This window comes from Taudactylus pleione, unplaced genomic scaffold, assembly GCF_031769625.1.
Source record: "Taudactylus pleione unplaced genomic scaffold, aTauple2 ptg000977l, whole genome shotgun sequence".
Lineage (NCBI taxonomy): Eukaryota > Metazoa > Chordata > Amphibia > Anura > Myobatrachidae > Taudactylus > Taudactylus pleione.
Window position 1 is genome coordinate 1,753,961 of NW_028285378.1, and position 15,854 is coordinate 1,769,814.

At 43.5% G+C, this 15,854-nt stretch overlaps 1 protein-coding gene across 3 annotated transcripts in view; it reads right to left on the minus strand.

The window, feature by feature from the left end:
• Positions 1–15,854, minus strand: part of ADCY5 (adenylate cyclase 5) — an 836,213-nt gene that overhangs the window by 29,844 nt on the left and 790,515 nt on the right. For 2 of the 3 annotated variants that reach the window (XM_088460723.1, XM_088460725.1), the window contains exons 12-17: positions 15,540–15,627; positions 12,036–12,152; positions 10,391–10,555; positions 9,432–9,607; positions 7,891–7,917; positions 6,939–7,071 (exon numbers count right to left, since the gene is read on the minus strand). In XM_088460723.1, the coding sequence (XP_088316849.1) occupies positions 6,939–7,071; positions 7,891–7,917; positions 9,432–9,607; positions 10,391–10,555; positions 12,036–12,152; positions 15,540–15,627 (706 nt within the window). The remainder of the gene's footprint in view (positions 1–6,938; positions 7,072–7,890; positions 7,918–9,431; positions 9,608–10,390; positions 10,556–12,035; positions 12,153–15,539; positions 15,628–15,854) is intronic. The other variant, XM_088460724.1, reaches the window with a different exon arrangement.

Genomic DNA, 15,854 nt, shown 5'->3' on the forward strand with positions numbered 1-15,854 from the left:
TCTCACTGTCACCACTGCCTTTCCCTGTCACCCTCTACCTCTCACTGTCACCACTGCCTTTCCCTGTCACCCTCTACCTCTCACTGTCACCCACTGCCTCTCCCTGTCACCCTCTAGCTCACTCTGTCACCCACTACCTCTCCCTGTCACCCACTGCCTCTCCCTGTCACCCTCTACCTCTCACTGTCATCCTCTACCTCTCACTGTCACCACTGCCTTTCCCTGTCACCCTCTACCTCTCACTGTCTCTCCCTGTCATCCTCTACCTCTCACTGTCACCACTGCCTCTCCCTGTCACCCTCTAGCTCTCACTGTCACCCACTGCCTCTCCCTGTCACCCTCTCATTGTCACCCACTGCCTCTCCCTGTCACCCTCTACCTCTCACTGTCACCACTGCCTCTCCCTGTCACTCTCTACCTCTCACTGTCACCCACTGCCTCTCCCTGTCAACTTCTACGTCTCACTGTCACCCACTGCCTCTCCCTGTCACCCTCTGCCTCTTACTGTCACCACTGCCTTTCCCTGTCACCCTTCACCTCTCACTGTCCCTCCCTGTCATCCTCTACCTCTCACTGTTACCCACTGCCTCTCCCTGTCACCCTCTACCTCTCACTGTCACCACTGCCTCTCCCTGTCACCCACTACCTGTCCCTGTCACCCACTGCCTCTCACTGTCACCACTGCCTTTCCCTGTCACCCTCTACCTCTCACTGTAACCACTGCCTCTCCCTGTCACCCACTACGTCTCACTGTCACCACTGCCTTTCCCTGTCACCCTCTACCTCTCACTGTCACCACTGCCTCTCCCTGTCACCCACTGCCTCTCCCTGTCACACTCTACCTCTCCCTGTCACCCACTGCCTCTCCTTGTCACCCACTACCTCTCCCTGTCACCCACTGCCTCTCCCTGTCACACTCTACCTCTCCCTGTAACCACTGCCTCTCCCTGTCACCCACTACCTCTCACTGTCACCACTGCCTTTCCCTGTCACCCTCTACCTCTACCTGTAACCACTGCCTTTCCCTGTCACCCTCTACCTCTCACTGGAACCACTGCCTCTCCCTGTCACCCACTACCTCTCCCTGTCACCCACTGCCTCTCCCTGTAACCACTGCCTCTCCCTGTCACCCACTACCTCTCACTGTCACTACTGCCTTTCCCTGTCACCCTCTACCTCTCACTGTCACCCACTGCCTCTCCCTGTCACCCTCTACCTCTCACTGTCACCACTGCCTCTCCCTGTCACCTTCTACCTCTCACTATCACCCTCTACCTCTCACTATCACCACTGCCTCTCCCTGTCACCCTCTACCCCTCCATCACCATCTACTTCTACTTCTTACTAGAGATGAGCGGTTCGGATTCTGTGGAATCCGAACCGCTCCGAACATTGGGGATCCGAGTCCACCCGAACCCTGTTCGGGTGTTCACCGCCTGACTCGGATCCCCGTTCGGGGCCGAACGGCGGCCGCCTGATGTCGGATTCTCACTAGAGAATCCGACATCAGGTCTCCTCGCGTGTAGGGCAGAGCAAAGTGATAGCGCTCTGCCCTGCACAGACACACAGCCGCCAGCGGCAGCTGTGTGTTTGTTACAGCAGCCAATGAGAGTCACACAGACTCTCATTGGCTGCTGCACGGAGGGAGCCGGCTGGAGCTCACACATGAGCTCCGTCTTCCGGCTCCCTCCTCAGCGTGTGACAGAGCGGACGGGGCGGGAGCGGGGAATCAGGTAAGTTTTATTTTTTTTATTTTTTTACTTGTCAAAGGTCCGGGGGCGCTACTGGGGGGGGGGTCTGCTACTGGGGGGGGCTATACTACTTGGGGGGCCATACTACAGAGGGGCCTGCTACTGGGGGGGGCTATACTACTGGGGGGGGTCTGCACTACTGGGGGGGGGTCTGCTACTGGGGGGGCAATACTACTGGGGGGGCCATACTACAGAGGGGCCTGCTACTGGGGGGGGCTATACTACTGGGGGGGATCTGCACTATTGGGGGGCCATACTACAGAGGGGCCTGCTACTGGGGGGGGGGGCTATACTACTGGGGGGGTCTGCACTACTGGTGGGGGTCTGCTACTGGGCGGGGCTATACTACTGGGGGGGCCATACTACAGAGGGGCCTGCTACTGGGGGGGGCTATACTACAGGGGGGGGTCTGCTACTGGGGGGGCCATACTACTGAGGGGCCTGCTACTGGGGGGGGGCATACTACTGGGGGGGCTTACTACTACTGGGGGGGGGCTGCTACTGGGGCAGCCTACTACAGGGGGGGCCATACTACAGGGGGGGCCCATACTACAGGGGGGGCTACTACTGGGGCAGCCTACTACTGGGGGGGCCTGCTACTGGGGCAGCCTACTACTGGGGGAGCCATACTACTGGGGGGGCATACTACTGGGTGGCATGCTAATGGGGGGCATACTACTGGGGGGGCCTGCTAATGGGGGGCATACTACTGGGGGGGGCCTGCTAATGGGGGGCATACTACTGGGGGGCATTCTACTGGGGGCACTGCATAGTGGACCCTACTACTAAGGGGACTGCATAGGGGGCACCACTGCTGGGGGACATTGTGTAAGGGACACCGCTACTGTGGGCATTGTGTAAAAGGGTCACTACTGTGGGCATTGTGTAAAAGGGGCACTACTGTGTGTCGTAACATAAATAAGAGACACTACTTTATGGTGTAATGTGAATCAGGCCCTATGTGCAGTGTAATGCTAATAAGATTGTGCACTGTGACTCCTAGGGCCGTAGCCCACTTTGTAAACAAGTACTATGATTCTGCTGGCCTTACCCCACTGGGTGGGTGCCCTACTTTTCATTTCTGCCACTGCTGTGTGGCAATGTGTCATAGATGTGCTTTATACTGTGGTGTCTGTGTCGTTGTGCCGCTGCTTTGTCGCTTAGTAACCAGTCAGCTCACTGCAACCTTTGGCCAATAATGTTGAAAACAATATTATAAGCTGTGATATGGTCTAAATTGACTGGAAATTAATGTTATTGAGGTTAATAATACTCTAGGAAGAAAAAAAAGACCAATTTATGTGATTTTAGCTTTTTTTGTAAATTTTTGTAAAAAAATCCAAATCCAAATCCAAAGCCAGTCACCGCAGTTTGGCAAATCCAAATCCAAAGCCGGACGACGAATTAGAACCAAATCCAAATCCGGCAAAAATGGTCCGGCGCACATCCCTACTTCTTACCCACTGCCTCCCTATCACCCTCTACCTCTCACTGTCACGCACTGCCTCTCCCTGTCATCCTCTACCTCTCACTGTCACGCACTGCCTCTCCGTCACTAACTACCATTCCTGTTCACCAACTGCTTCAACCTGTCACCCTCTGCCTCTCCCTGACATACGCTGCCATGTAACATATTATGAACTTGGGGTGGGGCGGAGGATGGGGCTAAAAGCATATTTTTAAACCTAGGCCAACCACAAGTTCCACCATTGTATGGGATACAAGTTTTTGGGTCTAATTTTAAATTTGCAGAGATAAAGATTATATCGCTGCAATTTCTCAATTAAAGTTCACTGGGCACCTGGGCATCCAGCTTGTGTATGCGCTGTGGAAGTGGAAGCCTGGATATAGAATTCTAGCTCCATTTCTGTGGGATAAGGAAACCAAAAAATAGGCAAGAGTTAAAAAAACAATTAATACTTTTACTTTTGAAAAAATTGTGTACCTACAATATAACAATAAAACTACATATGATAATGAGTGATATCTTTATAACATATTAACTAGGATACCATCGCCAATATTCTACAACATAGACAGGTTAATCCACAATGCTCATTTTGACAGCATAACAAGTATGGACCTGATTCTGAGCTGCAGGCATGTATGAGGCTGCATAGAATGAATTTTAGCAAACAGTGCATGCGCTGTAGCAGATTTATGCATCTTTATGTATCTCTGAGCAATTCTGAGTTGGATACGTCTTGGAAGTATCTTTCAGTCAGTGAAATGGGCGTTTCTGGGTGGCTTCATTTGTTGGAAAACGGTGGGAAGTCGGTTCATATGCATGAGGCCTATAGCAAATGCTACAAAATCAGGCCCTATATTTATATATAGGGAGCTTTGTACACCCTATTTGTATGAAGAATTGCAAGAATATCTATAAGTATAACTGATTTATCAATTTTTACATAGATCACAGAAGCAGAAGAAGCAGCAGCCATGGTCATTTACAATACAGCTTTTTAAAAAAATACAATTCTCTAACTTTTCACACAGTATTTTTTCTCTATTGTAATTGTGTTATTTTCAAAAGATTGCCAAACCAGCATTAGATATTTTTAGGTAAGCATATCACAAAAATTCAATGTCTTTCCTTCTCTATGTATCCACTAATTATATTGTATAAGCTTTTAATTACCTTTAGGAGAGTAACGCAACTATACAGTACTATCATATAAAGAATGTGCAGACGCCTGAAATCTTGGGAGTGATTCTTCCTAATCTTAGAGGGCTGAAGGCCTGATTCAGAGCCACTCGCTAGATGCGATCGCTCGCACGATGTGTATGCAAATTGCATAGGTAGTGCTATCGCACAGCAATGCATTAGCAAGCCCAGTATTTCTTAGAGTGCAATCACATAGTGTATGCAGACACCCACCAGCCTGTTTTAAGACGCCCACTTGTGCACGTCATGTCCAGGAAGTGAATGCAACCATCGGTACATCGGATGCTATCGCAGCACTTGAGGTTTACCATACCCTGCCGCAAGCACTGCGAGCACTTCAGTGTAAAAACAAACCAGGTGACGTGTACTGTGATGCTGTCGTTTAATTATGCACACCTCTAAAGCGCCGTTGAGATGCTCAGGCACGCCTGCGTTTTTAATGGCCAGCCCCTGTTACCACCTACAAATGGCTTCCCCTGTCACTCACTCTGCTGGGCTGTCTATGCGCAGTGAGCGAATGCATTGTGAACTTTTGCTAAGGTATGCGCATACGCACTGCTCTGCATGCGCACGATGCATACACACTGCATACCATCGGCAGCAGCGAGAGTATGCATCTTAGCGAGCGGGTCTGATCAGGCCCTGAGTGTACAGCTGGAAAGCATGTTTGATATCAAAGGTAGAAGCAGGAACGAAAACGATCGGCCAGTTACTGTCATAAGAAGGCTGCCCGCTCTCTGCAACTCTCCACTCCATACCACCCATGCCCCTCCTCTGAAGGGGGTAAGATTGATCTTCATTAACATAGCCATGCAGTCACAAGAAGCTCGGCTGCTGGAATCAATAGTGAGATGTGAGAATGACTAAGAGGCTTGCATCTGTCTGTTCACCACACAAAAGCCCCATGATTTGCTTCACAGACAGTACTAGTCGGACGGTGCCCCAACCTACCGTCAGGTCCCAGAAAACCTACTCCAGGTGCTCTGCCCGCGGTACACCCCTGCATAGGCAGAGAAATCTACCTGCACAGTACAATGGCAAAGTAAATTAAAATATTAGGTAGATAAATTGTTGGATTATATTACAACCCATATAAGGACACTCACTCTTCAGTTTACAATTAGCCTAGCAAGGAGACAAGACCTAAAAAGAGCATCAGATGCAGAAGACATTATTAGTCAGTCTGGGGCCGATGCACAGTTGAACACAAGTCCATTTGTGGAGCGTATCATGTATTTATTCAATCTGTAGAACCAAGTGTACACAACTACTGTGTAAGTTATGCAGAGTTGTATGCATTTTATTCGCATTTCCACTTGCGATTGTAAGGAGCTAACTGGGCAGTAACAGGGCAATTGTCTCATTGGCTAATTTCAATAAAGGTGCCTCAACTGAACTGCAGGCTGTTTTCAGATGATCTTTTGCACCTTGTATATGGCTGGTGCATGTGCCCACTGATGATGATGACGGGTACCAAACCAAGCATACTGTATAGATATGGACAGTCCAACAACTAATATCTACACATCTCTGCCAAGGCACAAATATATGCTTTTAGTTTTCGTGCATTCATTGCATGACCAATTGAAGCTATTTTGTGTCAGCCCCTCTATGTCTCAAATAAGTAAAATAATCCCACGATATGGTCAAATGTCTAAAAGCTGCCCTTGATGGAAGGATAGAGATGCCTGAGGAGTAACAGTTGCCTGAAGGTCTTCCCTACCTCAGGGATCCTCCCAGTGCAGGCACCATCCACCATGTAGAACTTAGGTTAAAGTATGCAGGGATAATCAAGGGGCCTCCTGGCAGCTCTGGTACCAAAGTCTTGTACCACGCCCTTTCAATGGCCTTGGTAAAGTGTGTCCTAAGCCAATAGCCCAGCAATATGAATTCCTCATAAACAGTAGCAATACATACATGTAAATAACATTATTTTATGCAAATGGATATCTCCCTGATTTGAACGAGCCTTTTAAAAACTTTGAGCATCAGTCTCAAGTGCTGTGGAAGTGATGACTGAAGAACAGCTCTGTAAAGATCTTTCCACTGTCAGTGACTTAGAGATGACAGAGATGATGGGTGTGGTATACTTTATAATGTCAACACATTGACAACATTGACATTTATCATGTCAACGAAACGTCACTGGTGATCTAGTGGTGACTTACCTGGTACAGTGGGTCTGGTGGCTCCAGTGGTGTCTTCAAGGTCTGGTGGTCAGCTGTTGATGACTTCTGGCGAATCTAGCTGTGCTTCTGATGGCGAGTATATTCCTAATACTAACCCTTCACCTAGTGCCTAACCCTCCCCTCTTGTAGCCTAACCCTCCGCTGCCGGTCCGTGCAGAATGTCGACATTGGGAACATGTCAACATTCTGCACATGCCAACATGTTCAATGTCAACATATTAACAGTATCGACATCTTAACTGTCGATGCATTGTTGCACTGTAAATGTTTACATTATGACTACATCCCAACGTGGACAATGGGCTAAGGACTAGATCAGAATAGAGATACCTGAAGCTTCCACAGAAAATCCAGCCTGGCAGTGGATTCCACTTGTTGGGCATGAAGATAAAGGGCCAGGACAAACACAGTGATGATTATAGGGGTGGCAATCTTCAGGGCAACTCTAGTAACGCTGTCTGTGCTGCGGAGACACAAAGAGACATCTGTAATATAGGACATAGGAGTCTTAGATATACACCACAGGTCGGTTGCTGTGAAACAATATTACAAGTGCTACTAATTAATGTTATTTAAGGTAAACATTCTTAGACAATTTGATATTACAAAATTATTTTCCTTCAGCCTTGTGTGATGTGGACATAATGCATGTTGGTCTTTTCTGATAATATAAAAAATGTAGCAGTGATTAAAATCTGACTGAAGGCCATATTCTTACACTCCCCCCTTCTATCCTGACCTTTTAAACCAAAGAGTGAGATATTCTAAAGTTTCTTTTAAAACAATTGAGGTTACAAGACTTATATATCCATTCCTCTTGTCCTTAAACAGGACAGGAGATTCAGAAAACAATACATAATATATAACAAGAAATTTGATGATCCACTGTCTGTATCCAAACCTCAGCACTCAGATCAATGAGACAATCAGTGAAATAAAACTTATATAATGTAACACTTTAAGGGCTGAACTTGGATTTGTGGTTAATGCAACAAATAGTAAAATGTAAACATTTATCTGAACCTAAACTAACAATAAAATGTCCACAAGATTTTATGTAAAAGGGATCACTGTTGTCAGACACACGACATGTTCACATTCTGCATATAATGGCCAGACCATAATGTGTCTACATATCATTCTCATCACTTTTATCATTGAACTGTTAATACAGTCATATAACTTGTATTATTCTGAACTTATTGACTATTCTGAATGCAATTTGTATGTCACATAAAATAGGATAATGAAATTAATATGAATAAAATTCAAATGTTCTTACCAGTCCATTGTTGAGTTATTTAGTTGACTGAAAGGTAAATAATAGAAATAGTGAAGATAGTGACGCTGCCATGATATATCTACAGCACTAGATGGCGATCTGCACAAGCATATTATTACCAAATAAAAGGCAATTTGAAAGAGAGAAATTTACATTATAAAGTAAAGTTATTCTTACACATGTAACAGAATTATTGAAAGTACAACAGGCTAATGTAATATACAGATTGCCCAGGATTTCTGTCCCACCTGCTCAAAACCAAAGCACAGTGTAAGGCAGAATAGCGGAATCTGTCTGTGTATCCCTATGTACCCTGTGACAAAGCTCAGACTTTGATCAAGAACCATTAAACAGCTGCAGCTTTGCTGGGATTGAAGAAATTCATGGCTGGCTGGATATATGTGCCAGCCACAAACCACAGGGCAATAATCTGCATCTTCCCCAGTTTAAGCAATAGAGGACAAAAAAATGGAAACAACATCATAAAATCACTCAATAGGATACTGGACATCCATATGCAGTCAGCGTAGCCTGTATGTACCAAATTAGTCTACTAATGTATGGATGCTGCACCATCTTCCACAAGAGATTAAATTGACACCTGTCCAATGATTGTGGGAAACACTGTGTTGTGTGTTGTTTCAGAATGTCCCATAAATCTGGTGGCTGAGAAGGCTATGACATGTAGTTAACATCTGTGTTACATTCATCAAACCACTAAGCGATTATTCATCCTCTTCGGTTGGGGACATTGTAATACTGGAAGACACCCGTCCTGTCAGAGACAAATTCTGCAATATGGGGTGAAGGTAATCACTCAGTAATATTAGCTAACAATAAGCATTGACCTTAGCTTCTAAGGGAATAACCAAGCCATTTTGGGAAAATGTGTTAAAAAACTTTATGAAATCACCAGAACCCTTCACTCAGGGCTGTAGAATTCTTTATATCAGTGTCACATCTGCACCTGTCCCTTTGTTGAGAACATGATTAAGGATGATTCATCACACTGGATCTCGTTTTCTCCATCGCTCGAAAGTCTGTTACCCCTGCTTTATGCTACATTGAACTCCCTACATGAATAACCGGCGTGATGAGCAATAAATGCTCAGTGATGTGACTATGGTACCTGGCTCAGTGGAGATCTTGTCAGGCCATCTTTGATGAAAATGGCTGAACCCACTACAGTGTGATATTGCCAGTCAGTTATTCTGCATTTGTTACTTATCCTGTGTTATGCTTCTGCCACCTGCTGTCCTTATTTGGTTGTCTTTCCCTCAGAGCTCCATGCTGCTCAACATTAGGAAGTAGAACTGTCTTGGTCATTGTTTCTTCTGAAGTGTCCTATTTCAGCCATAAATATAGGCATCCAGCTGTTATTTATGACCCTGATTATACTGGGATGATATTTACTTAAGTAACATATAAGCGTCATGGGCATGGAAAGACCTTGCTTTAATATGCTTAGCGTCTCTCATTTACAAAGATTTTTCCATTTTTTTGTCCACTACCTGCCTATAGGTATCAGCAATTTTACTCACATCTCATTGGCTGTCACGAGAATGTCTGCATTATCAAACAGCGCCACCTGTGGGATTTCCACGATAATAACGTATACAAAGTCAATGACCAGCATCAGGATGAGCTTTCTAATGCTGCTGATCTGTAGAAAGACGGAGCAGGCCAGGAGGCTCAGCACAATACAGTAGGTGAAATACTGCAAGAGAACACAGGTAAGAACTGTTAAACATGTCAAAGAAACAGGGCCATAATCCCAGGTCTAGATACTTTGCCATATGTTCCCACTTAGTTCAATCCATGAACATTTAAAGCAGCAATCTCAAGAAAAATAATCCCATATTTTTCACAAATCACTGTACCATGCCATAAGAATTAGCTTCCCATTTCTCCTGGTTTGTGTATTCAGGCTGCTATAAATAATTTATAACTTTACAGTGTCATATGACTACCATGGCAACCACAGTCACATGGCACATGGCGTAATCAGAAGAGAGGCTTTGGAACACCCCTCTAAATTCCTACCCCTCCTTTGCCAGCACATGACATGCTGACAGTGTGTGTCTGACAGAGTTATTGAAAAGGAGATAGTCATCTTTTTTAGTGTTCTCTTACAAATTATTATCAGATTAGTGTTTAAAACTTGACTTGATATGTATTGGAGTAAAAAACTGTGGGTGAGATTGCTGCACTAAATGGATTTGTACAGAAATTGTTTAAACAGTTTACTTTATTAATAAAAAGCTTCCCTTTTAAAAGAAAAACCCTGTAATATACTTGAGTAATAAATGTCAATTCCGGCTGCTTCCACCGATGTGATGCACTGTCAGCTGATATTGGAAGAGTGTGGCAGTGGAAGAATATTCTGGAGGTGCAGCCCATTATTAAGAAAATAAATGAGGGTGACTATCTCTCTTTAATTACATTTATAATCTGTTTCGGGGCACTATATAAAAGTAACTGAGAAGTCCATGGACTCTACCTCCGGGAAGTTGCAGTTGGGTGATTCGTCCCCACAGAATCCGCTGACGGTTGAGAGGTTGTAGTTCTGGGGTGACTTCCTCAGCAGACATGGGGTCACATTGTTTGAGGGGATGTTGTACTCAGCAGCAAGGCAGTTTTTCAGGCTTCTATTGCTGCACGTGAACTGAGAGAGATTATATCAGAATACAGTATTATATAAATTAATTAAATATATAAAATAATTGCACCTCATGTAAATGCCTGCGAGAATCAGGCACGGACGGTATTCTGGCAAGTTAACCCATATTTTCCTGTTATATTATTGACCCTTTAATATTGTGGGTATCCCCCCAGAATCAAGTCTGTGCCTGCATAAGTCCCACTGCGAGCAAAATACATACAGCAAATCTGTTTCCACATATTTTCTACTTATTAATGCTTATTTATATAGCTTAACCATATTATGCAGCACTGCACAGATAATAATAAGTCATTCTGTTCCTGCCAAGTGCCTTACACTATAAATACACTTTCAAACACAAACTAGGATCTATTTTTGTGATAAGCCAATTAAGCAGGAACGTAACTTCCCCTTGGCCAGGATGGCACTTGCCAGGACCGCTGGCCGAGGGTGGGCGCCGTCCGCGATGCCACCCACGGCCAGCGGGTAGAATCAGGACAGGACTTTCAGGACTGGAGTCCTGGGAACACTGGCTCCTATCAGGGTAGATTTCCAGAGCCGGGCAGCCGATGGCGCTTGCCAGCAGCTGCCCGGTACAATGAGTGAATAAAGTTTTTTTTTTCCCAGACAAAGCGCGCGTGTCGTAGCTGTGTGTGAAGACCGAGGAGCCGGCCCGGCTGTAGCCGCACTGCTGCAGCCAGAAGGGGATGGAAAGGTATATTTCCCTTTCAGATTCTGTACAAGGAAGTGATGTGGAGTGAGGGCGGAAGTGTTGTTCCCTGCCCGTACAGTCCACCAAAAAAAGCCCCTCACGGGCTCACTTCGCTTGCAACGCTTCAAGCACGGTGGCTCGCTACTCTCGCCACAAGATTATATTCCCCCTCTTTGCCAACGTGGATGGTAGGGAATGAAGTTGGACAGTGACTGATGACGTCAGGGTACAAAAACTGAAGAGGATCTATCCACTTCCAAAAGGGGATCTGTCCACTATACAGCCAGATGAGATGGTAAGTAATCTGAGCTTCGGGGGCTGGATGCGGGCGGGGAGCATGGGCTGGAAAGACATAAGGAGGGTGGCTTGGGACACAGTAAGAGGATGGCTGTGGACACAGTATGAGGATGGCTGTGGACACAGTATGAGGATGGCTGGGGACACAGAATGAGGATGGCTGGGGAAACAGGAGGAGGATGGCTGGGGACACAGGAGGAGGATGGCTGGGGACACAGGAGGAGGATGGCTGGGGACACAGGAGGAGGATGCTGGGGACACAGGAGGAGGATGGCTGGGGACACAGGAGGAGGATGGCTGGGGACACAGGAGGAGGATGCTGGGGACACAGGAGGAGGATGGCAGTGTATAAACAGAAACTGTTCGTAAATTACACTTTAAACGTTGAAAATGTAAATGTTATAACTGTGAACACTGCCCATTTGATAGGGTGTTTTCCATAAATCACACTTTGCAATAATACAGATAAGTTACCATGTTAAGAAACGAAGACAGGAAGACAAGGGTTATTGTCAAGACTCCGACCGCTGTGCTGTTAATCTTGGACTGTACAATCTTCCTGGACAGAGTCTGTAGCGGAGAAGGGAAGAGCTGCCATAGTAGAAGAAACAGATCAGATCAGAGAGAAGATGGTAATTTATAATGAAGAAATGTCTGAGACCACCTGGATCCTGAATCAAAGAGCTTTCAATCTAGTGATTTTATCATGGGGTACTGCAATTTTCTCAAGATGACCAAAAAGAATATTAAACATTAATCTTTCATCTCTGAAAATGTAAATATCCTTTTAGCTGGCAGAGTGTTGATTGTTCTCTTCATGTTGGAGACTTTTAATTTCCTTCTTCCCAGTTAACCCCTTAGTGAATGATGGATTTTTAAGACTGTATAAAGCCATAACAACAATGGATTTCCAAATAGCTTAAGTCTAGAAATTAGCGGAGGGATTTTATTACTTAAACTGGCCACACATCTAAAGATTATCTGTCCAACCAGCCAACTAGTTGATTGGTTGGAATGAAAATCTGGTAAGGAATACAACCAGCAATTTGCTCCCAAATGCTGGAAAATGGACCTAAACTGTTGTTTGAACAAATTGTTTAGATCAAACATTTAACAAAATTGTCTGAACGACCATTTTCATCTGTTTTCTGTAATTTAGGAGCAAATTGCTGATCACCAGTTACTCCCATACGTTACCAGATTTTCATTCCAACCAATCAACAAGTTGGCTGGTTGGATGCAAGTTGGTCTAGTGTGTGGCCAGCTTTAGACTAACGTTTGCCTGCAGCTACGCTCGTGTGGATGTCTGTTATTGCTCAGTGGAACTAATTTTACAAAGACAGTAGTGGCAACTAATATTGTGATGTATATTTTATATTGTAGGATTGATCACAAAATGTCTTTGTAAACAGTATTTGCAGTTTTTTCTTCAGTCTAAACACGAAATATCACAATGTACACTTTTTGCGATTCCAATTGTTGTCCACACTCAGGATGACTTTCAGCTAGTCGCCTTAGTCTAATTTGCTTGGCTTCGGTGGAAATCGTGGACAGATTCGATCTCTTTTGAAAGACATTATTGTACCGCTATAATAAACAGTACACCGATAACCAAGAATCCAAAGCTTTCTATTTTTTTATGTAAACCACAAAATCCAAATCAAGGGACAATCAATCTCACAGTCCAGTCTAAGTTTACTTTAGACAAACAAATCTTATCATGTAGATCCCAAATCTGTTGCTACAGTAACAATGAAAGGTTGCAAGTAATATTAGCAGCGACTCTATGATATATAGTATTTTGTCTTGGTGCGCCAGCTATTGGATTGACATGTATACTGCAACTTTATAAATCAAGATAAGCTGCCCGATTAGTGCTTAATATATAGTTGGATTTTCCTGCACTATAGATCTTGAGATATATATCTATGTATTTCTATATGCATACATATATAACTGTTTGCGTTCGGGATGTGCAATACATGTGTATATTGTAAATACATATTTATATACATCTAGTCATTTTTGGCTTGAGGATCCTTCACACTGCAAGCGCCGAGTGTCAATCGTCTGTTTTTTCTTTTACCGCTCCTCTCCTTTATGTCACATTGAGATAATACATACCACAGTTTCTTTCTAGGTGACTAAGCTATACAATATTGAAAACACAATCCAAATTCATCCTGTAGTTTTTGCGTGATGCATGAATAGACAGACAAAAATTCAGAAAAAAAAATAAATTGACTCCATAGTTCATACACAGTCTCAAAGAGTATATTTCTCCCAAAAAAATTCTAAATACAGACACAACCATTACAACTTTATTCTGAGTATAGATAAACATGAGGGATTCAGAATATACTAATTCACTTTTTAACAAAAGCCAGAAAGCCATTTCATGTTCCACATTACAGAAAGGGAATGTGAGATTTCCCAGTACTCAATGCAACCAGAAATCTCACCAATGAATAGCTCTCGCTTATAGCTCGGACCATACACACCGGTATTAAATATACAAATCCCATTAACTGGTCAGAACTAATTGTTCATAAGTCTGTATAAAGTGAACATTAACTTTTATCCATGATGACAGGTTATGAGCACTATTTAGTGGCATTATACAATTCAATGTACTCATCTCACAGGGACCACAAACTACAGCAGCACAACCAGCCGTGACCTGACTGTGGTCCACAGATCGCTAACTGCCACTGGGTATCATTAAGTAATGTTAAGGCATATTTGTGTGGGTGCGTTGACCTGTATAGTGTTTTGTTTAGTACATTACCCTGGCAAGTTAATCACTTTATATAATTACTATACTTTTATAAAATAGATATATAAAAAAATATATATATAGACTACAGTGAAAAGAGAACTAGATTCAAGGAACCAACTGCGTAAAACTGCAGAAACCTTCAGCAATCGAACACCTAAACCTTTGTAATAAACACCTCACACAATAATCTTAAATTGCAGAATTGGGTGGTTAACAGAAATTACAAAATAAGTGGACTGTTTTCCTAAAATATTTACTTATCCAGGGACACCCCTAAAATCACTAGTCTGCGGCCGAGCACAGAGGGATAACATTATTACACGCTGCCTGTGGTCTGTGTGGTGCCTGTTTATTGGGTAATGGATCTCAATTGACCTCTCATATGCCATAAATGTTGCTCATCCTCAGACAGACGGATATAGATAGTGCCTTACAAATATATAATCTAATGACACAGAGACAAGCAATAAACAAAGGGAAGGAGCAGAGTGTGGGAGATAATATACGGATAACAAGGCAAGAGGAGGATTAGGGCAAAAACTGGAACAAAGTTGAAGATAAAACAATTGGGCCATATTAACATTAAAGTTCTCATTGTAAACCTACAAAAATTAAGTTTTTGTTTCAAATACCTTTAACATTAAATTCATAAAATATTTTACTGCTTTCATCATAGCTGTTATAAACTTTTAAAATTGTCTGAAAAATGTGTCTATTCAGCAGATTAATCATGATTGTATGACTCTTAGGGGTATATTTACTAAAGTGCGGGTTTTTAGAAGTGGAGCTGTTACCCATTGCATACTTTAGTAAATATACCCCTTAGATTTAAAAGTAATTGTTTAGTGTAAGAAATTTAGCTTAAAAAATAATGTTACTTTCAAATGTACTAAATATGCATTTGCAAACATTTAATAAAACATATGGACAAATTCACACAGAAGCTTTTATTTGTGAATTTTAAATTTCATTTTAAACCATTAGTGAATGAAAGTACCACTCTTGTACAATTGGGCCATCATGAAGGCATCTGATAACATTGTGAAGCACTATATGGAATCGTTGTTTGTGGCAAGTCTGAGCGCTGACCTGTATATCTACAACTGAGCATCCGGTTCCTGCGGGGGACCTCTGATAAGTATCATAAACCTAGACTAGCCGCACTACCCAACCAACCTGTTAATAATAGCAGCACTTACCTTGATACATGAGTAGATCAACGATACACTAAGCACCATGATGAGGATGAGCAAGCACGTCACATAGAAGCCCAGCATAAACATGGAGCTGCAATCAGATGGATGGTCATTATAATAAAGTGATGATTACACAGGCCCGGAGCCCCAGCGGACAACTAATAACACAGGCAACAGTGGGCAGGGCCCAGATATCATTCCCAGAATGTCTGTGTACACCCCCCCTATTAGAGATAGACAGTATAATCATTACACTGGGGAACAAAACAAATTTTCTTTTTCTTGCCAAGGATTTAAGATCGGTTTGAGAGTACTCGC